This window comes from Vidua macroura, chromosome Z (genome assembly GCF_024509145.1).
Source record: "Vidua macroura isolate BioBank_ID:100142 chromosome Z, ASM2450914v1, whole genome shotgun sequence".
NCBI classification, from domain to species: Eukaryota; Metazoa; Chordata; class Aves; order Passeriformes; family Viduidae; genus Vidua; species Vidua macroura.
Genome location: NC_071611.1, coordinates 22,259,687 through 22,284,498, shown reverse-complemented (window position 1 = coordinate 22,284,498; position 24,812 = coordinate 22,259,687). Strand labels below are relative to the sequence as shown.

Below are 24,812 nucleotides of genomic sequence, written 5' to 3'. Positions count from 1 at the left end.
ACAACAGGAGTAAGTGTAGAGGGATTTCTTCACAAAAAGGGCTGTTAGTGGAATCGATTGCCGAGGAAGGCGATGGAGTCACCGCCCCCGGAAGTGTTCAAGAAAACATCTGGCACTCAGTGCCACGCTCTAGCTGACTTGGTGGCGTTCGGTCATAGGATGGATTCGATGGCCTCAAAGGCTTTTTCCAACATAACCGATTCTGTGATTCTCTAACAGACCGGACTGCTCTAAGCTTTGCGCTGGCATTTTCCCCGGGTGCGTCCCGGTAAGCGCACAGGCCGCTCACAGGCCCGGCCCAGAGAAGAGGGCAGCTCCTTTCCGGCCCACAGAAGCGGTGGATCCGGCCAAGAAGGCTGCCAGGTCGGCCCGACCCGCTGCCTCCTCCGCTTTCCCACAGCGCCGATTGCCCGCCCGGAAGCGCCCTCGGCTCCGCCCCCAGCTCCTGGCACGTGACGCACCAGGCGCCGCGCCCTGGGTCACGTGCGCTGCCCCCTGCGAGCGCGCGTGCGCGTCCAGCAGCTGTCATCCGAAATCTGGGAGCGAGGCGTCTGCCGCGCGGGCAGGGCAGGGGTAACGACAGCCTCGCGGGGACGGGGGACCCGGCCGCGACAGCAGGGAGCAGGCCTGCCCCTGCCCCTGCCCCTAACCCCGCCCCCGTCCCTGCCCCTGCTCCTGCTCTGCTCTCCTCTGCCCTGCCCAGTCCCCTCCCGTCCCGTCCCGCACCGCCTCGCCCCGCCCCACCTGCCCCTCATCCCTTCCTCCGGCCGCGCCTGGCCGCTGGAGCCTCTCCCGGACAGGTGTGGAGGGAGCGCTGAGCTGGCCCTGGCGGCGGCCGCGGGTGTGCGGCGAGGAGGTATGGGGCTGCGAGCGGGCCGGGGGCGAGCGGGGGAGGCGGCGGGGCGGCCGAAGTGCGTCGGGGCCAGGTCGGAGCTGGGTCCCGGCGGCGAGGCATCGCCGGGCGGGCCCAAGTTCCGGGGCGCGGGGCGGAGCGGCCGAAATGCCCCCGGGCAGCTCCCGAAAGCGTGAAGGGGGACGGGCCAGCCCCTGCGCCGGGAGGGGATGGGTGCGGGGTCTTCGTGCCGCGGACGAGAGGGTGGGGGCTGGGACCGAGGTGAGGAAGCGAAACCGGCAGCAGTGGGAAAAGTGGGTCTGGCGTTCCTGCTCGCGGCCGGCAGTTGTGGGTCGGGGCTGCCGGTGGGAGTTCCGGACTCCGGGAGGATTCTTCGCGTGGTCGAAGTGCGTGGACGCAGTGAAATAGAGCTTTATCTCTCTCCGTGTCTGTCAGGGCTTTGATGAAATGAAATTGTTGCGGGCTTTCCGGATTGTCTCTTTTTGGTGCAGCTCGTTCGTTCCTGCACGTAGCTAAGACTTCAGGGTTGTGTGCTGAGTGAAGAACTGAATTAAGCGCCTGTTCCACATCTGTCCACGGTTATAAAACGCTTTCGACGCTGTTTTTGGGATCAGGTCTCTGCCATGGTAGTAGTCTTCTCTTAGTGAACTTACTCTTCTCTGATTTTAGCTGGAAAGTGAGTGGGAAGTGTGCGCAAAATATTATTTTTCATAGATTAACTATGTTAGGAAAAATACTCGTGTGTCCGTGTGTTTTTTAAAACAATTATACTAGCTCAGAGAATAAACAGCATTTATATTTTACTTTTTGAAGTGCAGATTTATGATTCTTTGCTGAGAATTACCAACTATAGGAACTGAAGTTACTATTTAGTGGCTACTAAATGAGCACTTTTTAAGTGGAATCACTTTTTCCACGAGAAAGAAACTTAGTGACACCTAATGCAGTGGGGCTTTTTTATGTATATGGGATAAAATTTGACTTGGGCTTTACCTTTATTTTTGCTTGTACTGTCATAAATAGCTGGTGGCATTGCTTCAGAGAAGTATTTTCCAAACATAAGAAGATGGAAAACACAAGTATGATTCCTGTTTCAGTAGGTGAAATGAGAGTAAGTTGAACTACTGACCCTCATACTATTTTTTTTCTCAGCTTAAATTTGGAGTGGTGTTGGTGCTGTCAGTTTCCTTTCTAAAGACTGACCCAGGGAACAATATGTATCACCCAAATATGTGGACATAGTTAAATAGCTGTTGGATCAGAGCTGGAATAAAGTATATGGGAGAAAAGTCTTTTGTCAGTGTTTGTTATTAAAAAAACCTAATCTGATTTGGTCTCAGAAGTCTTTTATTTTTAATGGTAAATATGATAAAATAGGAAAAAAAATCAAATCCTGTAAGTTTTACTCTTTAATTATTGCTGAATATTGCATGGAGTATTTAGTATCTCTTGAGCTGATTTTTAATCAAATCAAATAAATAGTTCTGCACTAAATCTGAGTGCACAATCAATATTGCATTCAAATAATAAAATTATATTGTCAACTGCTCATTATTAGAATATTCCTAAGGTAATATTAGCAAACATAGTAATTATTAAGAATGCAATTTTATGCTTAACTGTATTATAAAATTTTGGGTCGAGTAGGTTATAGATTAAGGACTTTCCGAGTTTAAGCAGCTTTTAGTTGGTCTGATTCTTAATTCTGCACTTTGGTATTCAATTAACTTTGATATTCAATTTTTTTCTTAGTTTTCTTTTAGTGAGATGTATTTCATCAACATCATGCTAAACAGAATGTGAGTAGGGTTGTGGTGCTGTTAAAGGTGGTATTTCTATCCTACCACCTCCAATTTAAATTAAAAAAGCCTCACCCTAACAACTTTTGAAACATGAATTCAGTACACATGGAGCTTCGAAGGGAAGATGTATTACTATAATTCTTCAATATAAGGTATTTGCAAGATCTCTAAATGATCACAGGGATGGTTCAAAAAATGATGTTGTGAAATGTTAAAATTTTAGTACTTCTCTAGTAAAAAACCTCCATAGTCACTTGATAGTTTGATAATTCATCTCTCAAAATCAGCAAGTGATGTAGTGAGTTCTTTTCTTGATTTTTGTTTAGAATCACAGAAGACACATGGGATATTTTGAAGATAAACAATATTTTGTACTTGGAGAGTAGTAATTGTTGTGTAATCAAATCATATAATGAAGGTATTAATAAGAATTTGCTGGTCCAAAGTCCCAATATCTGTTCTAAATGAAGTCTTATTCTAGTTTTGTTGTATGAAGACTTACAGTTTGTTTGCTTCAGGTTTTGTAGGTGGCATTGTATGTCATAATTAATTCTGCTATAGTCTTGCCCTTTCCTCCAACTTATTTTCACCAATTTAAAATTATGGAATTGCACATAGCAGTTGAGTTATTGGCTTTGTCTGTGTGAGTAGTTGTACTACTGAGTTATGCAAGTACTGATTTTATCTGTAATTTTGTTTATGTCCAGCATTTGCGACAATATTTGGGACATTTTGAGGCTATTTGGGACAATATACTTGGGACACTGTATTTGGGATAATATACCCTGAAAACTGAGGACCATCTATATAATCATTATAATCTGTATAAACAAAGATTAGAAAACATGTCAGGATTTGAAATTTAAGTTTTTAGAGTTAAAGTTCAAAACACATCTCATAGTGAAAACTGAATTCTGAAAAAATCCAGTGTCTAGTCAGTTTCTGATTCTCAGACAAGGAGGGATAATTCATTGACTGATGCAGATATTTCAGGGAATTTTTACAAACAAAATACGCTCCAGGTCCTTTGCGGCATTCCTGCCAGTAAAATGTAGAGTCACTTGATTGGATTGTTGGGATTTACCTCATTACACCTGTGATATCCTGCTGGATTTTGTATAATAAAATTAAAAGACTAGTTATTAGCAGGTAGCTTGTCTCTGAAAAGACCTAGATAAATACGTATATTCAGGGTAGGTGTTGTATGACAGACATTACTGTGCTCAGTTATTTCACTTTCACAGTTTATTTCTTTGATTAAAAAAGTATTTAAGTTGCCAAAATGGTAAATGAGCCTATGGCTTTGAAGCTGGAAAAATTGTCTATAATCAAAAACTGTTTTGAAAAAGAGTAATTTCCATTTAAAATTAAATTGGGGAAAAGTGTAGAAGTCTGTGAACTGAGCTACAAATAAAGACATAGAAACAGAAACTCCAAAAAGAGTTTAAAGACAGTGGGAGAAACTCCAAGTTTTAGAAATCAAACTCTTCATGTCTGGGTTTGACTTGATGGAAGTATTTGAAGTATTTGATTTGAATAAATTATGATAAATATTTCAAAACGGAGATAAGTAAAATATTTAAAACTTGGAAAAACAATAGAGGGGAAAACATTTTCTTAACATTTGCAAACATCTCTGTTTGCAACATTTGCAACGATTTGTTGCCTTTGAAGTTACAGTATAGCTTATACTTACATGAGTTGGTGAAACTTCTAAACTCACAGTGTAGAAATCTCCTTTAGATTTATTGTGATGCAGCTGTGTGCAGAGTCATAGAATGTCCTGAATTAGAAGGGACACACATGGACCCCTGAGTTCATCTCCTGGTTCTGTACACAACCACTCCAAAAATCACACCATGTATCTGATAGCATTGTCGAAATGCTTTTTGAACTCTGTCAGGCTTAGAGCTGTGACCAGTTTCCTGGAGAACTCATTCCAGTGCCCACCCACCCTCTGGGTGAAGAACCTTTTCCTGATATCCAACCTATAACCTGCCCTGACACAACTTCAGGCCATTTCTTCTGGTCTGTCACTCTCACCACAGAGAGTGCCTGCCCCTCCTCTTCCTGTCACGAGGAAGTTGTAACTGCAGTGAGGTCTCCCTTCAGCCTCCTCCAGATTGAGCAGTGGTCTTAGGTGCTCCTCATACGGCTTCCCTTCAAGACCCTTTAGAGTTGAACTTGCTCCATTTGTCTGATATAATATTGTGGGTAGGAGCCATGTAGCTCCCAGATACCATTCTGTGAGTTCATTAGGTGGTCTGCCACTCCGGTTAAATGGCATGTCATTTCAGGGGCCTGGGATCAGTCTGGAGTGAGGAGCTTTTGGTCATGCAAGCTGATCATATGTGTGGTTTGCTTTAGTGTGCATGCTTTCAGTCATAACAACAGAAAGGCATGACATTGCTGGATATGGCTTGGCCACTAGGTATTTGTTCTGTGGTAAATCAGACCAAAATGTGAGGGCAGTGGAATTGCAACTAGTCTTTGGATTATGAAATCTTTTATGAGAATGGAAGTGTTCACTGAAAGTGAACTTTTTTAGTGGTGCAGGAATGCAGTTTCAGATGTTCCATAACTAAGCAGCTTTAAGAGAGACAAGTAAATCTTTCTGTTTCTCAGGTTATAGAGCCTCATTTATGTGTTTTGTGTTTTTTGTTTATTCTTTTTTCTCCCCTTTCATACTGTCCTTCAGCTTCTAATAAATGATTTGCGATATAGTGGTTCCTTGGGAAAATTATTATCACAGTTACTGTAGCATATCCCTGAAAAAAGGATATATGTTTTGATGTTAAGGGCTTGTGAAGTCCAAGCTATAAGCGTGTCTTTTGGGATGGGACCTGTTGAAGGAGTTAATTAATTGCCATATAGGCAGAAATGACAGGCCTACTAAAACTCTGCTTAAAAAAGTGCTTAATTAGGAAGGAGTTCACATCTACCACCTGTGATTTCTATCCCCAGCATTATCATAGGCTGCATTAGCAATGAATATTTTCCTGAAATTTTAGGTACTTGTAATACAAGTTTTTGAAAACTGAGAGATGGAATCTTTGAGGACTACACCCGAGTTTGAAAATGCTACACAGTTGATGATTTACTTGCATCTTAAATAGTGCTTTCAGCTTGGATATTTTTTTTCCCTTGACTAAAAGTAATATACTGGAACTGGTAGAGGTCCAGATGATCAGAAGTATGGAATGGATTTTCTGTAGTGAGACTAGAAGTTTTCTGCTTAGGAGAGAAATAGACTATGAGACCATGGTAAAGATCTGTAAGACCTGTATGGTCTGAAGGTAGATAAGAGCAGTTAGATAGTTGTTCTCAGCTTGCACATAAGCTATGAGATGAAACTAAAATGTGAAATATTCAACATACACAGAGGAAGATATATCACTTAGCATATTTTTGTTTGTAGAGTGCATCATCATGAAATGTTTTGGATATTAAAGGCCTACAGAAGTTCAAAATCATGGGGAAAAACCATCAAACTCTGCAAAATGCAGTAATATCCTCTCTGTTTAAGGATTTCTTGGTATATACATAGCTGAAGAATTAGATGGCATTCTGAAAATGTGTATTATAAGCTACCCTGACACTTATTTATATCTAGATACCTGCTGTTAGCAATTGTGAAGATGTGGAAACTAGTTAGGTTCTTGATAACTTACTTTTGCCATTGCTGGAGGCTGTTACATGCTGCTTCCAGTTAGGACTATGGATTTCATACCTGTGTTTTATTAAAAAAAAAAGTAGAAACTCTTGAATCTTGAGTGGCAGATAAAAATGACAAAAATACTTTTTCTGTAGTTTGTTTTTTTTTTTTTTTTTCTTTGCCCTTTGTCCCAGATCACTTATTTTAAGATGTTTTTCATGCTGTGAGCCTGGTTGGGAGAAGAATATCTACAGAATGAGTTCAGGTAATTTTTCAGTTCAAAATTTATGGGCTCAAGTTAAGCCAATTTATAGTTTTGAAACATTGTTGCTGTAGGGTAGTACCAGACATAGAAATATAAACTTGTAATGAAGCTTGCAAACTATTTAGAGCTTTGTGGTAAAATAGAGGTGGTTTCAGGATCTTCAGAATATGGTTATCTGCCAGATTCTTGGTTTCTTAAGTTTGTAGAATCTATTAAAATCTTCAATACTCCTAACATTTATAAACTTGAGTCTTTCTGATGATGGTGGATATCTGAAGAATACAAACCTAACCATGAGATTTGGTGTCATATCACAAATACAAAGCATTATGTTCCATATATTTATTTTCACTGTTAATACAGTCAAATAACCTAAGTAACAGATTTGGAATTCCTGATAGATAGGATCTCTTTTGAAGCCAGATACATAAAGTAGGCAGACGTAATTGCTTGCACATTTACCATTATTAAAGGAACAATTCAAACATAAGTGTGCAAACCCAAATTGCACTGAGCATTAACTATTTGCATGCCCAGTAACAGTTGAACATGCAAACTGTACTTTTTATGTTTCCAGTTATCTGAAAGTGCACTAATCCAGTATTTTGGATTTTTGAATTTGCTTTGCTGAACAGTACAAGGAGTTGGATGGTACCTACTTACAGAATATGCTAACAACTTCTTAAAAATGATGAATCTACTCACAGAGTTTTTACTTTTAAGTAAAATCGCTGTTGAAACTAATACAGATTAAGGCACAATTTTCTGCTACTTGTTTCCTTTCCTGCTTGTGCAGACCTAGTGGTGAAAACATGGTTATTGTGCAAAACAGCCTCAAAATAAAAATGCCGGGGCTTCCCGTACATGCCTTTCTCTGGAAAGTTTGTTTTCTTGTTGTTATCTACTGAAAAAAGTTCCCAGGATGAATTCTTTGTCAAATGTTTGTTGTCCCATAGTTAGCGTGGGTGAAAATTTTCAAGAAAAGGAAAAAAAAAAAAAGTGTGTTTTAGTTAATTTATCTGTGAGAAGTGGTGACCTTTAGAGATTTGATTTTTTGTCCCATCTTCCTTCATACTTTTTTCTTCTGCTGGAGCTTGCTTTATGTAATTTGTTTAATTTTGATAGTGGATTAAAGCTTGTGGACATTGCAATTTTATGTATTAGAGCACACAGATTAAAATAATCTCATCTTTCAAAATTTGAACACATTTATTTTATGATGCAGTGGCCTATAGTTATTTATTACTTTTCCATGTTAGTTAATAATTTTGTGTATAGCAGAGTAGATGTATTAGTCTGTGCTTTTTTGTTTTTTTTTCAACAGTGCTTTCAGTAGAGGGGACTGCCCAAAGCAGGCAGTCAAGAGATGCCTCCCAGAAAGCATCTTAGGAAGAACTATTTTGTCAAGTCTTGTGTAGTGTGGAGCCAGAAAGTTTGGATTCCCCACTGATGATGGGTGGACTTCACAGTATTGGTTAGTTTATTTTTGACTAGAAGCTAAAAGAAGTGTATAGCCTTCAGAGCATAGTATTAAGGCGGAGAGAGAATATTGTAATACTGAAAGGTGGTTTAATGTAGTGAAGGCTACAGGTTTTTGTGTCTTTTAACTAACTGCAAATTAACACATGCTGTTTTTCTAGTGTGTGGACATTACAAAGAAACAGTTCAATGTTTTGGCAGTGGAGGCTGGAAATTGTAGCTGCCTGGTACTAATTTGTAATGGCAACCTTTAGTTGACTGTGGTGGGATATAGAGGTCCTTCCCTTTTCTTAGGATATAGAAGAAACAATTATGTAGATTTTGCAATTACCAAAAACATGTGGAATAAAATGTGTTATCAAGCATGTAATATACACTTCTGTTCTTTAGTATCAGCTTTGTTATGTACAAGTCACGCACTTCAGAATGTGCAGGATTTGTTTAGAAAGCACTTTTCCTGTCATCATAGCTAGTGAAATGCATTTGCATCTTGGATTGTATAAATAATTGTAGCATTAATGAGATTTCATCTTGCTTTATGTGTGCTTTTCTAGTGTTGATCTCTAGTGTTTTTAGTTCTTCAGATTTCTTGGGCTACATACTGGCATAAATGTGGATGATTGAACTTTGCTGAGCTCATGTTTTCACTTCTGCAGTATTAAGACTAATGTAGCATTAATATTCCCCTTGCTGATCATTTGAGGATTTAACAGGGCCTTACAATGGCTATAAACTTTTCAAAAGAAGGATGCAGTTCTTTAATCTAGCTAGACAACTTAGCTCTTTAGCTGACAACTTTGGACACAAACTACATGCTTGTATTTTTATTTAAATTCTGAGTTGTTTAATCAGACACTTTTAAGACATAAGCAGACTACTTGGTCACCAAGAAATTGAGGGTTTATGGACAAGCTGTGGAGTTTATTGGATCAGGTTCATAGCTTGGGCTTGTTTGGCTAAAGCTTTCCCCATGATTAGCTAAAAAGCTTCTTTCAATGTTATGTAAACTACTAATGCATGATAATTTGAGTGAGGTTTGTTCACATTTATTCACACTACCTTTTGTTTTTCTGGGTAATTATGGGCATATTTGTCAGCGTGCAGTACTGTTGTGCAAGGGGACTGAAAATGTCTGATTACAATGCTGATATGAGGGACTTAGAATAACTGTAAAATTTCCCTGTGTATATATTACTTGTCTCTCTATTTCATAAAGTGCATCCTGGGCATGTTTGCCTTCTTTTTATAACTTTGTATTTTCTAATATTTTGCACATTTTCATTGTGTAGTAGTCAATAAAAGCTCTGGAAGTTTTATTTCTTAGATTGTACAGCTATGTAATATCACAAAATAGGTAATTACGTAGACACCTAAGTGCAATAATTAAGTTAGCAATAATATCATTGCAGTGCAGATTTTGCATTAGAATGGTCTCCTAGTAGTTGTGATTTTGTCTGCAGGAGAACCTCTGAAGGCCTCTTAACTATGACACTGGAGTATGTATTACGCTCTCTTGTCTTAATGATTTGGCCAGGGTATAACTGAGTTTTTGTGTGTGAGAAAAATACCAAAAGTAGGCATTGTTTGGAGAAAGAATGTAGGACTCTGGAGTTCCACAAAGTCCTTGAAAGAATTACATATTGTGTTAGGAGTTACCAGAATTGAATTGGAAGGCCAACATTTTCTGATTAGTTTGTAGCATAGCAATATTTTTTGTGTTAAATTTAGGCCATGTAACTCAGTACTTGTGCCTACTGCTTCAGATTAGTGTTTGTAATAAAGAAATGCAATAATGAAATTGTAAAACAGATTTAAGAAGTTACAACTGATAGATCATAGTTATAAAGAAGGTGTTGAGTTACTAAGAAATCATAAAATTAATAGAAACAGCTAATGGACTTCCAGCATAGCAAATTCTTCATAGCCTTTATTATCTTTCTGCCACCTGATCTAAAGATGTTATATAGTCGAATCTTCTTAAGGAGTTCTTGCAAACATTGTGCTTATCAAGGAGCAGCTTTACCCAGTAAGTTAGTGAGAAGGTGTTTTTAACTGAGGAAGAAGTGTTATACAAGAGCATGGATTGGATGACAGCATGGCTGGTCTGTGTGCTCATTGCTTAGGGGCCTGGACCCTAAGATAGATGGAAGCTGGTAGAAAAAAGATCTGTGAAGGGCAGGATTTGTATTTTTTACACTGCAATGAAGCTGGGCAAAAACTCAGCCTTTCTAATGCTCTACACATGTCTTCATAATTAGTTCAAAGTTACTAATTCTGCTTGTGATACACACTGAGGTTCCTCATAGTACAATATGTTACATGCTTAAGCGTGGTCTTAGTTACGGTGGGATAAGGGAATAATCTTGTGAGTATCTTCACAAACAGGATTTTAAGAGTCTGGTAGCCAGGCAAGAATGCTGATGTGTGATTGTGACAGTTAGTGTGAGTTAATAATAGTTTAACAATTGGTTAACAATCCTTAAATAACTGAATTTCTTCATTGTGTCAAAGTGCCAGGGTATATTCAGTTGATTTGGTACAGGGCTATTTTTAGAGCAGCTTTTCTATGAAAATTGGTGTGCTTTGGTGACATGTTTTGGTTAAGAGGAATTTTTATCATGCTAATTTATGCAATAATAACTTTGTTGTGCCTGGTGCTTGAAATCAGACATTGGCCAAAATAATCCTGCAGCTTTTCTAATTGCTGAACCACTTGAATATGGATTTTTCTTGTTTCCTTACCCTTTTGCATAAAGACTATAGGAAATCAGATGTATTTAAAACTTTTACCCTTTCACATTAAAAAAAAAATTAATTACAAAGAAGAGAGAGCCTCAGGCTTATAGGAAAGAATACAGGCTCTGTGATTTCTTATGCTCTTCACCCACAGAGAAGATGAGGATTAAAAGGTTGATAATAGGTTTCCTTTTGACTCTGATTTTCTATATGCATAATTTAATTTCATATGTTTACATAGCAACTGCAAGTTAATTGGTAAATCAATTTATACTTTTGGAAATGGGCTTCATCTGTGATGTAGTGAAAGGTGATGCAGGTGACATCTGACAGTGTGTGCTTGTGTGTTAGTATTAACTGGCAGAATTAATACTAGCTTGTGTGCTTAGCTAATACAGGGCTGTGTTTGGGATTCAGTATGAGAATAATGCTGATAACACACTGATGTTTTGGTCGTTGCCCAACAGTGCTTAATCTCAATCAGGGACTTTACAGTGTTTTGCACTCTTCCAGTAAGGAGATGCACAAAAGTCTGGGAGGGACCTGACCAGGAGAGATGACCTGAAGTGGCCGAAGGGCTATTCAATACTGCAGAATGCCATGCCCAGTATATAACATGGGTGAGCTACTCAGAAGAGTGGCTGATGACAGTTTGTATTGTGTATCACTTGGGCTTTTTTGGGTTTTACCTCTTTCTCTCTCTATGATAATAATAAATAAAAATAATTTTTACTTTGTTTCTGTTATTAAGCTGTTCTTAACTCATACATTTTTACTTTTTTCCTGATTCTCATTCCAGTCTCATTATGGATGGGGGAAGTGTGATCAGCTGTGTGGTATTTAATTGCCAGTTTGGCACCCCGTGTTTGGCATGAAGGGTTGAGGTAACCACAGATCTGATCAGAGCATGTTGGAAGAAATTTGTTACAAGCAGTTTTTTTGTAAGGTTAGTGAAGAATTTTGTGAATGGCAGATGGCACATGGTGATTTATACTTGGAAATTGCAGCAAATGTGTATCTTGTCACTTGCCTAAAGTTCAGTCCTTTCAAGAGTACTATACCCTGGTACGAAATAGAAATGACTTTTTCTTTTAGTCAGCCTCAATGTAGAAATGGAAATCAGAGGAAATGCTGATTTTATATGTATAGCTTACTTGCTTTTTTTCTCTGTTGAAATTTTCAGAGAATGAGCAGGAATATAGTCCTGTTGTTAAACTGCTGATGGTGAGAACTAGAAAATCCAAGTGCTCTTCCTCTGTATTTGCAGTGTGAGTGAGAAGTGAATAATTGGTTGTCATGGTTTAATGTAGTTGAGTTCTTAGTTAAGGAAAAAAATTCGTGAGCTATGGAAGTGATTCCCTGTAAGCATCTTCCTGCAGACCTGGCAGAACCAATCAGCTAGCTAGTTTTGAATATTGACACTCTATTAAACCACTTAAGATAGCTGAATGGGCCTTGGTGAAATCACACTTAAAGACGAACAAGCCCTGGGACTTGCTTCCAGCCTTTGAACAGGTAACTGGATGCTGGCCAGGCCAGGCCTTGCTCCGCTGCGTGGCCCATGTGGCCTGGCGCGGTGGGGCCCTGCTCTGCTGCAGCACTGGCTGGGCTGGGACCCGCTCTGCCACATGGCCAGGTCGACCTGCAGCATGGCTTGGCTGAGATTCTGCCACCACAGAGTTCCAGCCATGGCCGGTGGACCAAGCTGGCTCTGCTTGGCTTCAGGTGGAACCGAGCGAGGCTCCGCTCCAGCTGTGAGCTGCTAAGCCATCCTGCTGGCATCATGGAAAACCATGCAGCTGAGAACAGAGGTGGCCCTGCACAGAAAAGCAGCCCCGTGGCTGGAATTGAATTTTCTGGCAGGGGCCAGAAAAGAGCCATGCAGCCAGAATGGCTGCTGCCCTGGCAGAGATCACATGACCATCCATAGGCCACAGTGGGATATTAACTCTTCTAGTGCACAGATGAAACTTGCAGACATCAATCCTCTCTCAAGTGAGAGAAAAAGGAAAGGGTGAAGACATGTAAAGAAAATAACATGGAGACACCAAGGTCAGTGAAGAAGGAGTCATATCCCTGATGGGATGAAAATGAGGATATGGGCTTAGTCTTGGGCTGAGATTCTCTTGTAAGGCTGTGGTGAAGATATAATTGATACATCAGATTTTTTTCCCTGTAACTCATGGAATACATATGGGGGGATGTAGCATTGTAACTACAGTTGTGAGCAGAAGCACCAGTGTTGAAGCAAGCAGATGTTGAAGTAGCTGTAATCTGTTGAGAAGCGTGAGCTTCTCACACTTTTGAGAGATGAGAAACCTGGCTCCAGGGATGGGAGAAGAAAACCTCTGTTCCCAGATGTCCCAGATTGCAAGGCAAGATGTATTCCATTTGCCATCTGTATGGCAGTTGTCTTCTGTTTAAGTGGGGAGTTCTCCTTATCTCTTCCACAACCAATTCTCCCTCCGGGGAGACATCTGCTGATAATGGGCTATTGAATGTCACTGCATGACTGATAAAAGTTACTGCATCCCATTGTGAGATGCTCCACCCAGAGGGAGGAGCCAAGCATTCCTAACTGGATGTAATCTGGGTTTTTGGGACACCAGGCTCAGGCTTTTCTGCTGGATTTCCAGGAGGAGTGCAGCCGTTCCAATTTGGACTGCTACCAACAGCCTGAACAAAAAGGGTGTCAAGTTGTATTCTGACTCTGTCAGTGTTTTTTCTATTATGTATTTTGTTTTCTTTTTCCCTTTTCCTAATAAATTGTATTTCTGACTTGGAGTCTCTCACTGGCTTTGCTTTCAAACCAGAACACCAGAGATAAAAGAACTTTTGTTTCTATATTAGAACAGCTTATCCTTAAAACTGCACCCCAATAAACTGAGATGACCCATGGTGGTAGTTGTGCGAAGACTATCACCATGGGGGGAACTTCACGATTGCAGATTTCTGGGTGGCTGCTATTCATGAAAATTAAAAGCATGAGAGAACTGTTTCTTGTGGAAGTCTCCATGGCATGGCAGGAGAGATTCCTCTCCCTAAGTGAACTGAAGAAAGATTATTTTAAAAGTAGTAAACTGACTGAAAATACCAGATTTGTCTCTTTATCTTGTAAGTAGGAAAAGAAAGAAGAGTTGAGGGGGAGAAGTGTTCTGAAGGTTTTTTTCTGATTTCTTACTATTTTTTCTTTTACTTTGGTTAATAAAGTTTTCTTTATACCCTTTAAAGTTTTGGGCCTGCTTTTTTCTCCTCCTTATCTTGCAGCAAAAAATATGGAAACTATTCTAGTAGGTGCGCTGGCATTTGGCTACCACTAGACCCAGTATGTTGTTTTTCTCCATTTACTGAATGGAAATAATGATATTTTATCAAACATGTAGCTTTGTTACTCTGGGTTATGCCTGTGTAATGTAACTCTCTAGACAGAGAATGTGCAGATGGATCTACACAGGAAGACACTAGGTTAACTTGAGAAAACATGCTGTAAAAGCAGAGGTATGGACTGGACTGTGTGCTTGTCATTTACAATAGTGTTTGTGCTGGATAAAGGCTGAGTATTCTCAAAGGAGTAAGGATAAAAAGTAAGCATTTTTTAGTGCCTTTTATACTTGCCTGGGTGAATAATTGTAGATACTTTTTTTTTCTGTTTGAAACTATGTATGTTGAATTCTGAATGTCAGAATTGGTTTTACAGATTATTCTCTACAGTGTATGATTTTTTTTTTTAATAGGTGGATTGAAATTGAACCAGAATGGCTGCTGTTATCTCAGATAGTCCTCCAAACCCAAGCTGCAAAATCATGACTTTTAGGCCTTCGATGGATGAATTCAGGGAATTCAACAAATACTTAGCACACATGGAATCACAAGGTGCTCATAGGGCTGGAGTTGCAAAGGTAAACATGTATAACATAGAAGAAAATTGCTCCTAATACATGATCTCCCATTACTTGTATTTTGCTGATTACAAACCTGACCTTTTTATTTTTTTTTTCCCAAATGATTTTCAAGGAATAGGTAATGATTTGTTACTGTTTTAAGGAAGAGCCTTTTGGTGTCTGATATTTCATGCAGACTAATGAAGGTGTTGTATAGTGTTTTTTCTCTAACTTTTAATTGTTTACAATAGCAAAATAGGTACTCTTTCTAAGTAGATTTAAACTATTTTTGGTCAAATCAGAACAAAGCAGGGAGTTGACAGTATAAATTAAAGTAGTCTTGACATACCAGGTGTTGAACTTGTTGTTTTAGGGTTGTGTAAAGCTTTTCTGGAGCAAATAATCCCACTCATTATGGTGAACATAAAGACAGTAAGGCAGTGTTTGAATGGAAATAGTTTTCTTTTTAATGGTGATCAAGTTATGTTCTTGTTAATGAGAACTTCAGGCACACTAGCTGCTGCTGTATTGCTGTTTGAACAATGGTACATCCAGGACTTTAGAGCAGAAGTTCCTCCCCTATCAGAGAGTGATTGTCAGAGGTTCAGTCTGAAGTAATGTAGTGGTACAATTGTTTATGTGTCCGTTTGCCACTTTTCAAACCAGCAGAAACCAGTGCAGGTCTAGAAATACCGGCTTAGTTATTTTAAGTACTCAGTGGGAATAGCTATCTCCATCACTGGGTTTTGAAGGTAATGTTGCATGGTCAAGACATTTAGAATCTGAGTGAGGAGGAGCAAAACTTGAAATTCTTGGTTTCCTCCCTGCCCACTCCTGCCCTCCTGCTTCCTGTGAAACAAAACAAAACTGAAGTCCTCACTCTTTGAAAACCTTGTAGGTTAATTTTTTTTTTAATTTCAGTCGATTGAGTACATAGGTTATATTCTCAAAATTTTCTCTGTAAACAGAAGTAGAAATGTGATAAATAGGCAACAGTGGAAAGCCTGTGCTGAATTTTTCCTATGTTCCGTTGTATTCTGGAACCTGTTTGTCTGTATGGGGATGACATATTGCAGTCCTTTAATCTTGAACAGTAACGTTCTTTGTAGTGGTATCTTCTTGCTTGGTTGAACAGCAATTAAAGCATCTCTTGCTGTTTTCAGTCTGTCAGGTACTTGCAACACATTACTAGGTTGTTTGAGGATTTTATATTCTGGTTTTCACTGTATTTTGATAGTATCTCAAAAATTTATAAATAAAAGTTAACCAGCTAAGCATTTTTTAAAACAAATCTTATCAAGTTAATAATTCATGCTTCAAAAGTTTAAGGGACATTTTCTAAGTTTTGGATATTGGCTTTAAAATAATAGGAAAAAAAATTGATATCAGTTTTGATAGTAATAGAAAATTAACTTACAGGGAACCTATTTTTTTTTTTTAAGTCCAGGATGTACATTCTCAGGTATGAATGCAAGAAGAAAAATGACTACCAGAAGAACTCTATGCAGTTGCAGAAACAGTAATTTAAGCTCTAAGCAGAGAACACAATCAGAGTAGGCATACCCAACACTTTAGGTTAAATGTGAACATGTAAAGGGAGAACACCTGTTACCTGTGCAGAAGAACATGTGTGTGTGAATGGGGATGAAATGGCTATAAGGCTTGCACATACTGAAGAAAGGAATATGGGAAATAAAATGTTAAAAAAACTGCAACCACCACTGAAGTTCCTAATGCTGTCTGAAACAAGTAATTAAGGTATTAGACAAACAATATCAAACCATTGCCAAAGGAGATCCATACTGTGGCATCCTTTGAGCAAATTGGCAAAAAAATTGCAATTAGGCTTTTGAAAGTCTGAAATGAGCTTTAGGCATAGAAAATCTATTTTAGTCCTACTGTTACAGAGGATTCTATACTTAAAATGGATGACAGAGGCTGAAAACAATAGAACAAATGACAAACAAGGGACACTGATAGATTAGTTGTCTTTATTCGAGAGTAAGGTGTTTTGAAAACTCAAACTGCATTGATACAGAGCAAAAGAGTTAAATTAATTTGCAGTCACTCTGGCAAGTAGAGAAGTCATTTCAGAGCACTGTGCTGAAAATAGATACTGGCAAGTGCAAGAAAAACAATTTTCAGTTGAGTTGGGGAGAAGTAGTTGCATAGAAGTAGTAGCCAGTGCCATTCAGAATCAGATCTATGGGAGATTACCAATATATGAAAGAGGATTTAACAGAAATGTATGTGTTGATAGCACTCTGCATTAACCTCAGTAGTACTGAATAGCACAGTCTTCATGCAGGAGACTGACTGGTATAACTAAGACATCCCTATCTAAAACTGTATGTTTATCACACTAAATGATACTAGACTCTATTAATATACTTAGAATCTTTGATAAATAAATATGTAAATGGAAAAGTCTTGCCTTAGGTTTTTCATATTTGAGGATTCAACATGATTGATGAATTTGATCTAGGTTGCTCCCATTGAATAAATCTAACTTGCTTGACTTAGAAGAGGTTATTTTTACTAAAGGAAATATGAATAGGCTTCAGTGGTACAGGTCAGTGGTAAAAACACAGAGACTTTGTCATTATTTCCAGCTGTTATACTGGCTAGCTGTGTGTTTCTTTGAACATGATATATTAACATCTTCAGTCTTTGTCCTTGTCTTCCTTAGAAAATGCAAATTCTTTGGGGAAGGAATTTTATTTTTATCTTTTAAAATTTTTTTTTTTTTGCTTATCAGTCCCCACAGAATTCACTTCTCTAACCAGCACTCTAATTACAACAGTAATAAACATACTCCAGTAACTGGAAGGGGATATTCTGAACTGTATTCACAAAAATACTTTTATTGCTTAAAGTGCACTGACCTTAAACTAAATAAGATAGTGCAAATTTTGGTTTTCAGTATTCATATATTTGAGCCAAGCCTCTGACTTCATGCTTCATAATAATGAAAATAGAAATCTCTATGCACATATTTGATTTCTCTGTATATATTCTGAAAGCATGACTTCTCTGCTTCCAAATGAATATTTCATATTTTGTTAATGTGAGTATAATTTAAGTGTTCTGTGAAAGAAATAAGTAGGAATCACAAGATTCCTATATTGTTTTTTTTTCTCTAAAAGTGGACAACACTGAAACTTGCTAAATAGTTCTTGTACAGCAGAAGTCCTGAGGAAGTTGAGAAGGAAAAGAGAGTTGTATCTGTGTGAAAACTAGATAAAAACACCTGTTTATTTGTAAAATAAAAGCATTAGCTATGGAAGTATGTTACTATTAGATAAATTTCCTTTGGCTTGATGTTTGTCTTTTGCTGTGTGCTTTTAGCACTAATGGTCTTGACTGGATTTCTTAGGATTATTTGAGTACATTAACATCAAAGTATGCCTATTTGTGATTGTTTTCCAAAGCTAGCAAATGATCTTAGGATCTATCTGTTTTAGAATTTAATTACTTTCATGGAAAGATGAAATAGTGAAATTTCTAGCAGACTCTTATAGTTGGAATCCTAAAATGCTTGTAAGAAAACAGCCTATATGTGTAGCTTAAGGACTGCCTCATTGTGATCCTGTTATTAGAAGTATTAGAGAGATACCTCTGCCTGAATTAAGGTGCAAATGAGAGCATATGCTGAAGTCAGAAGTATGGATTTTGTTTAACAGTAAATGAGAGAGATAGAAAGAAACAGAAAAGGAGGGGGGAAAAGGGGAAGAAAAAGAGAGTGACAGAGAGACAGGTTAGGTAGAAATATCACCACTGTGGTTTTCAGCAACATCTTCACCACCTTCTTCTGGTCTTCTTGGTGGTGAGGATCCCCCAAAACCCACAGAATTCAGTATATTAATATACATTTGGGCCAGGCGGGAATGCCCAGGTGGCTGACCTCCCAGGGGTCAAGTTTCACTCTGGATCTGTTTCATCCCTTTCCCTCAGGGAGGACTCTGGGTGTGCTTCAGGGTTTTTTTGGTGGCTTATGACCCCTCCTCAGCTGCCTCTCACATGAATGCCTTGTGGATATGGCCATCCAGGAGTGGGGAGGATTTGCAACTGAGCTAGTTGAGTGTAAGGGAGGAGGATGGGTGTTCGCTCCTTCTGCCCAGAGGTTATGCCACACCTCCAAAACTTCTCCTGCTCCCCACTGGGGGTATGTGAGCAAACCTGGCCTCAGCAGATGGCTACAGCCTCCCCCAACCCAAACCCAACCAGAGCTGATTTTCAGGACAGCTGCTGGGTTTGGCTTTCTTGTGGATGCCTTCTTCCCCCTCATCCTTGCTTACTTCTCCCTAGACCTGAGGTAATTGAACAATCGTGTCAGTTGAACTATAGTATCTTATCTTTCCTTAGGTGCTTAAACTCACAGTCCAAAGTTCCAGGCATATTCAGGGAGGGGTGGGCTTGGGTGGGCACAGTTTCTATATACAGTTTTACCATAATGGGGAAGAAGTCCTTGAGAACAATGTTTAAACCTTTAACCATAAAATTTCAGTCTCTCACACTACCTCTAAATTATGAATTAATTATTCAAATAATATAATTAATTTGTTGCATGTTTATAAGAGCTGCCCTATTTTGTTATAAGATACTTTAAAAGTTTCCAAGCCACTCTTCTTGGAAATTTGATTTGAACTTAGAAGAATGAAAGTAATGAGTGGATCAAAAAATATGTCGTTAAGCCCTTGGACAAGTAAAAGTTCAAAAACAAAATGAAACCAAAAAATATATACAAAATTTTTTGTTGCTCTGTTTTAAAAGTGATACATCTAGAGTTATTTGTTTTCTGCTGAAATAATATATGCAAGAAATGTTCAAAATTACTCAGCCTGTTAAAGAATACTGGATGACTACAGGCTTCTTTGAAATTCTTAATGATTTCTTTTGCTAACGGTTCAGAATCTGCTGAGGAGTTTTCACAGACTGTGGGTAGTTCTGTGGTATTTGAAATAAATGTGTTAACTTTACAGCTGGTTAATCTGCACATAGCTTTAATCTTCAATTATGAGGATTAAATAATGTAATTATAAAAGATAATGTATCTGAATTAGTGCACATGCTTACTCTAATAGAGATGTACCCAGTAGTTTTCTGGGGAGTAAATTGAACAGATTTTGAAATCTAAACCAGCTGTATTTTTTTCACTCTTCAGTTAAAAAATAAGAGTTACACATACTGTTTATACCAAATAATGTTTAGACGGGGGACTGATGGGTTTTTCTTAGGAATTTTTATTTTAATTGAGAATAAAATTTTTATATCTTTGAATTTTTAGATGTGGAAAAGACATCTAAGATCATTGAGCTCAACTTTAGACTTAGCACCTACATGTTCACCTCTAAACCGTATCTCCAAATGCAATATCCATACATTTTTTTAACACTAAACATATATGATGTCATGGATTGCAAACTGTTGGTCAATTATAAGGCTTTCTGATTGGAAAGAAATTGTTAACTCTGTTATTATAAATGTATATTTTTGCACAGTTGTCTATGAATTGCTGTAGATTGGCGAATTGCTGCTTGTGAAATGAGGTGATACTGGGCATGTTCTGAATGGGTTTCTACATTGTCTAGGAGCACTTACAGTATCAGTTAATGCAAAACAGCTGGTAAGCAAATGTTCCTTTGATCATGTGGGTATATTCAACTGTTCCTTCAGTTTTTTTTCCAGGATGTTTTGAATTGTTATTGCAACTGTGATGTTTTGTTTTGTTTCCTGAATTTAAAGGTAATCCCACCAAAGGAGTGGAAGCCGAGAAAACATTATGATGATATTGAAGATTTAGTGATTCCTGCTCCAATTCAACAGATAGTCACTGGCCAGTCTGGACTTTTCACACAATACAATATTCAGAAAAAACCCATGACAGTGAAGGAGTTCAAGGATCTAGCCAACAGTGACAAGTATGTACTCTTGCTTAGTAAGACGAATATTTATCTTCACATGTTGTGGTTTCTTTGAATTGTGCAAGGCAGCTGGTGATTTCTTTTACTTTTTTTCCTGTCTCTCAAGGTATGGAAGGGTACCACAATGTGAGTATTGTTTATGTTTGTTGTTGAAAGCATCTGATACCATGGCAGCAAGAAAGCATCTGAAAAACCTGAGATGTGATTCTTTCTCTCTATCTTTATCTTCCAGAAGATGTAGAAAATAGTGAAGATGATACAGATGTGTGTCTGAGTTTTAATTTGATTACGCCTATTAGTGTTTAATTCCTAGATACTAGAATGGCCTATCACCATGTAATTCTGAAAACTCCAGTATCTTTTATAACCAATCCAGAAGCTTTTGCATTAATCTAAGAGAACTCAGTGGTATCTAATGAATGTCAGTGTTATGTTTACGGCGAGATGGATATTATGGGAGAGGGGAAAAAAGTTTATAAAGGGCTGGGCATTGTACTGAAATGTTTCAAATTGTTGAGCATTCCAAGAAGAGGGAATTGATAGAAGGAATTGTTGCCTGTCATTTTGGCCACATAAAAAGAATATATTTTACTTGACTATCTCCTCAAAACTGAGTGGAAGTGGTTTCTGGAAAATGAGTCAAAGGATCTTAGAAAGAAAAGATACTTGAATGAGGAAAGGTAATACTGCCTTAGTTTGAAGGCAAGTTTCTATTATGGGTTAATTAGGAAATTAGGTATAAGAATAGAAGCTGTTATTAAGATCAGAAAAAACTAGGACATATAAAACTTTTAAGGAGGCTTCTTGCCAAATATTCCACAGTATCCATGCCTTCATGATAGAGCAAAACTGACAAGCTTTTTGTTTTTTTCTTCCCCTGATTACAAAGAATAACACATATATATTACTTGTGCAAAATTAAGTTTATTGCACAGTATTCTTTCTTTGGTAATTGGAAATGGCAACCTATTTTGTAATTCTTGAAATTTGAAATTATTTTTTTAGTAAATATTAGAGGTGAGAGTAAATCATAAGACCTATATGGTATTTGATGTGATTTTCAATAATACTTTTTCATAGATGTTAAAGTTTACATTTTATTAACCCCTAATGAACTGAGATACACTAATTTCTTAAAGTAAATAATTAATGCAGAAATGCTGGTAAGTTTTTAATATGTATCATAGTGTTTGTTAAGTTTATTATATTCATCATGGAATATATTTTGGAAGTGATTCTGATTTCAATTTTTATGGTTTTTACTGAAATCAGATGGCATCTTAATTTTGCATGCAAATATAGAACAACTGGGAGGACTTCTTGTCTATTACTAGCTGTAGGTCTTTCCAATTATTTGTCGCCGCTCTTGAGAAAATGTGTCGCATAACATTCTATGACACTCTTACGGCAGTTGATATTTCTTAAACTATCAAGTAGCTGAGAGCCTCTGTATTCCCATAAAAATATTTTTTTTTCCTTAAAGGAGAAGACTTCTCTGTTAAAGACTTTCTTCTTGAGTATTAGGATGTTGCCTGTTTCCTTTGGGTAAGAGAGAAGGCCATGAACATCTAAATTAAATCACAGTTGCCTTTAAAAGGATCATGTGTACTCAGTCTAATGCATTTCATCTTTGATTTGTGTAGACATTTGCAACTCTCCATTGAAGCAAAGTGCTTGTCTACTTGACATCTGGGAAATAGGAGGAGTTCATGTGTAATCAAGGAGTTCACGTATGCGTGTTACTCAGGGCCCGGCAGAAATACAATCTAATTTCTGGAGCTATCATTAGAAATAATAAAACAATTCTGTTGCTGAGAATGCTTTGGTTAAGATGTGTTTTAATTTTTATATTTTTTTTCTCTGTTCAGAGTTATAAATGTATTTGGTCTCAGTGTTGTATGTTTGGATTTTTTTCCCAGTTGTTCAAGTGTAGCGTACTGGCAGTTCTACTGTGAAATTGTAGTTCTCAGAGTTGCACTAATGGAGGAGTAAGTTTTCTTTTCTGAAGACTTAAATATGGAAGTACAGAGGTCTGACAAAGGATCCTGAGGCAAAGTTGTTGATAGATGTTTCTATGGTAGTGTGTTGGTGTTGTTCCCACAAGATTTTAAAAGGTTATATGAGTAACCATTCAAAAGTATTTACATAAGTATACTTAAGTATGTAAGTGTGTGTTATGTTATCTTGTACTGTTATAAATGAGTAAAAAGAAAAGTTCCCTTAAATATTTCTTTTCTCTGCATTGTATCAGTGTTTGAAACAACAGCTTTTCTTGAAAGGTTTTTCTGGGGCAGGAAGAAGAGAAGAAAGTGTTTTGCCTGTGAGGGCTGCATGGCTGAGTTAGTTAAAAGCTTGTACAGGACCTATATCTGAGTCTTTGCGGAGCTGGTAGTGAGGTAGGAAAACAAGAAATACCTGTTAATTGTGTTTTCCATATGTGTCTTTTTACAGAAGAGAAATAAAAGGGAGGAGGTCAGGTTAAGGATTGTTAGTAGATGGGCTGATTTGCTGCAGGAGACTGAAGCAAGTACTGTGTGGGTTGGTGGATGACTTTAGTTACTATAGTTGCCAGTTAGGAGGTTTCCATGATATGGTTAATCATGAAACTAAGAATTCAGGACAACTGGTAATTCTTCTGTTTCAGAGAGTTTGAAATAAAGTGACTTCATCTTGAAAGTTCATAGCATAGTCTATTGTCCATGGCATGGAAGCATAGTCCATTGTAGAGGCGTTGATGAAAGACGGTGATGAACCTTTGCCTCTTTCTCTGCAGATACCGCACTCCAAGATATGTAGACTATGAAGATCTGGAGCGTAAATACTGGAAGAACTTGACTTTTGTGGCACCAATTTATGGAGCAGATATCAATGGGAGCATTTATGATGAAGTATGCATAGTTTTTTATGAAGTTTATCCCTTCCAGCCGTCTTTTCAGGGGTACTCTACTTAGAGGATACACTCTTGCTTTGTGACTGAGAATCTGTCTTTTGAAATCTTTGTGTTACTCCTTAAAGCCTCCAACCAAGGCTGAAATCTGCAAGAGTCAGACAGTTCTGTCCTTAGGCAGTAGAATGTTGCTACTCTTCCTAATCATGACTCTTCTCTTTCTTCACTTCAAACTCTCCAGAACTTTGAGATTTCTTCCTACTTATTTGTTTATTAATGTTCTAGTATGTAGGTTTCCTGTGTGTATCTGTGGACACTTTGAGATATTTTAACTAAGTTTTATTCTAAAATTAAAATATGGATACTTTTTTATCTCTTCATATTGGAATATTGGTAGCTGTACTTCATACTTGGAATGTCTGCAGTTTCCTGGAAATGTACTTACTCATACTGTTTACCTTTTAAATAAAACAGATGAAATTAAAATTTCCTAAGGAAATTAAATTTGCTGGTTACTTGCCAAGATCTCCGTGGATAATAAAGGGACTTTTAAAACAGATCTCATTATCCAAAGAATTACAGATATCCATTGATATCAAGTAGGCTATGTAAATAAGACAGGAACTAGATTTCTAAAGGATTATTTAAGTAATGAGACAAAGAGAAGATATATTAGCATTTCAGAAAAGATTTGAGTAAATCCTGTAAAAAATACAGGACAAACTTGTATGAGAAGAAAGTACCGTATGTGAAGTTCTTGGGTTATTTCATGTTCTAAGTAACTGCCTTTTCCAATCATTAGAAAAAAAATGTATAATTTTGCTGTGGCAGGTGGTCTGAGGCTCTACTGGTGTTTTGCAGTTCTTCACAGAAGACAAATTGAAAACTGTCCAGAGATAAATACAGTCAGCCAGTATGGCTGAAGGCAATTCAGTTTTTGCACTGAGTTATGTGATCTTTGAAAGACAACTAAGAATGTCCAGTGGTATGTTGTTTAGAGAAAACGTTTTCAAATTCCCTTGTGTGTCCACATAGCTGCTTTAAGAAATTGTTTAGAAAATTGAAGATTCTAATTTGGAATATTTCTGTGGAGAGACATTCTGGGTGGCTGTTGCTTTGTGAAGACCAGCACAAGAGACAGAAAAAGCGTTTCAAGAAATGGAAGCTTGTCCTTTTTCTTCCCTGATCTTTGTGTCTTTGTTGTTGGCAGATAATGCCTTGTGGTATAACTTTTTACAAATTATGCTTTTTTTGGATTGTGTTTTTTTTGTATTGAGTATCTTAGTTTACTCTTGCATGAGCAACATTTCCAAAGAAAAGAGAATGAATG

At 37.9% G+C, this 24,812-nt stretch overlaps 1 protein-coding gene across 10 annotated transcripts in view; it reads left to right on the top strand.

Moving 5' to 3' along the window:
- Nucleotides 1-671: 671 nt before the first annotated feature.
- The window catches only part of KDM4C (lysine demethylase 4C), a 255,205-nt gene continuing 231,064 nt past the window's right edge, over nucleotides 672-24,812 (top strand). For 2 of the 10 annotated variants that reach the window (XM_054004332.1, XM_054004334.1), the window contains exons 1-4: nucleotides 672-856; nucleotides 14,525-14,689; nucleotides 20,417-20,592; nucleotides 23,369-23,483. In XM_054004332.1, the coding sequence (XP_053860307.1) occupies nucleotides 14,546-14,689; nucleotides 20,417-20,592; nucleotides 23,369-23,483 (435 nt within the window). In that variant the 5' untranslated portion in view covers nucleotides 672-856; nucleotides 14,525-14,545. Of the gene's footprint in view, nucleotides 857-14,524; nucleotides 14,690-20,227; nucleotides 20,298-20,416; nucleotides 20,593-22,084; nucleotides 22,141-23,368; nucleotides 23,625-24,812 lie in introns of those variants that run through there. The other 8 variants (XR_008441497.1, XM_054004331.1, XM_054004333.1 and 5 more) reach the window with 7 other exon arrangements.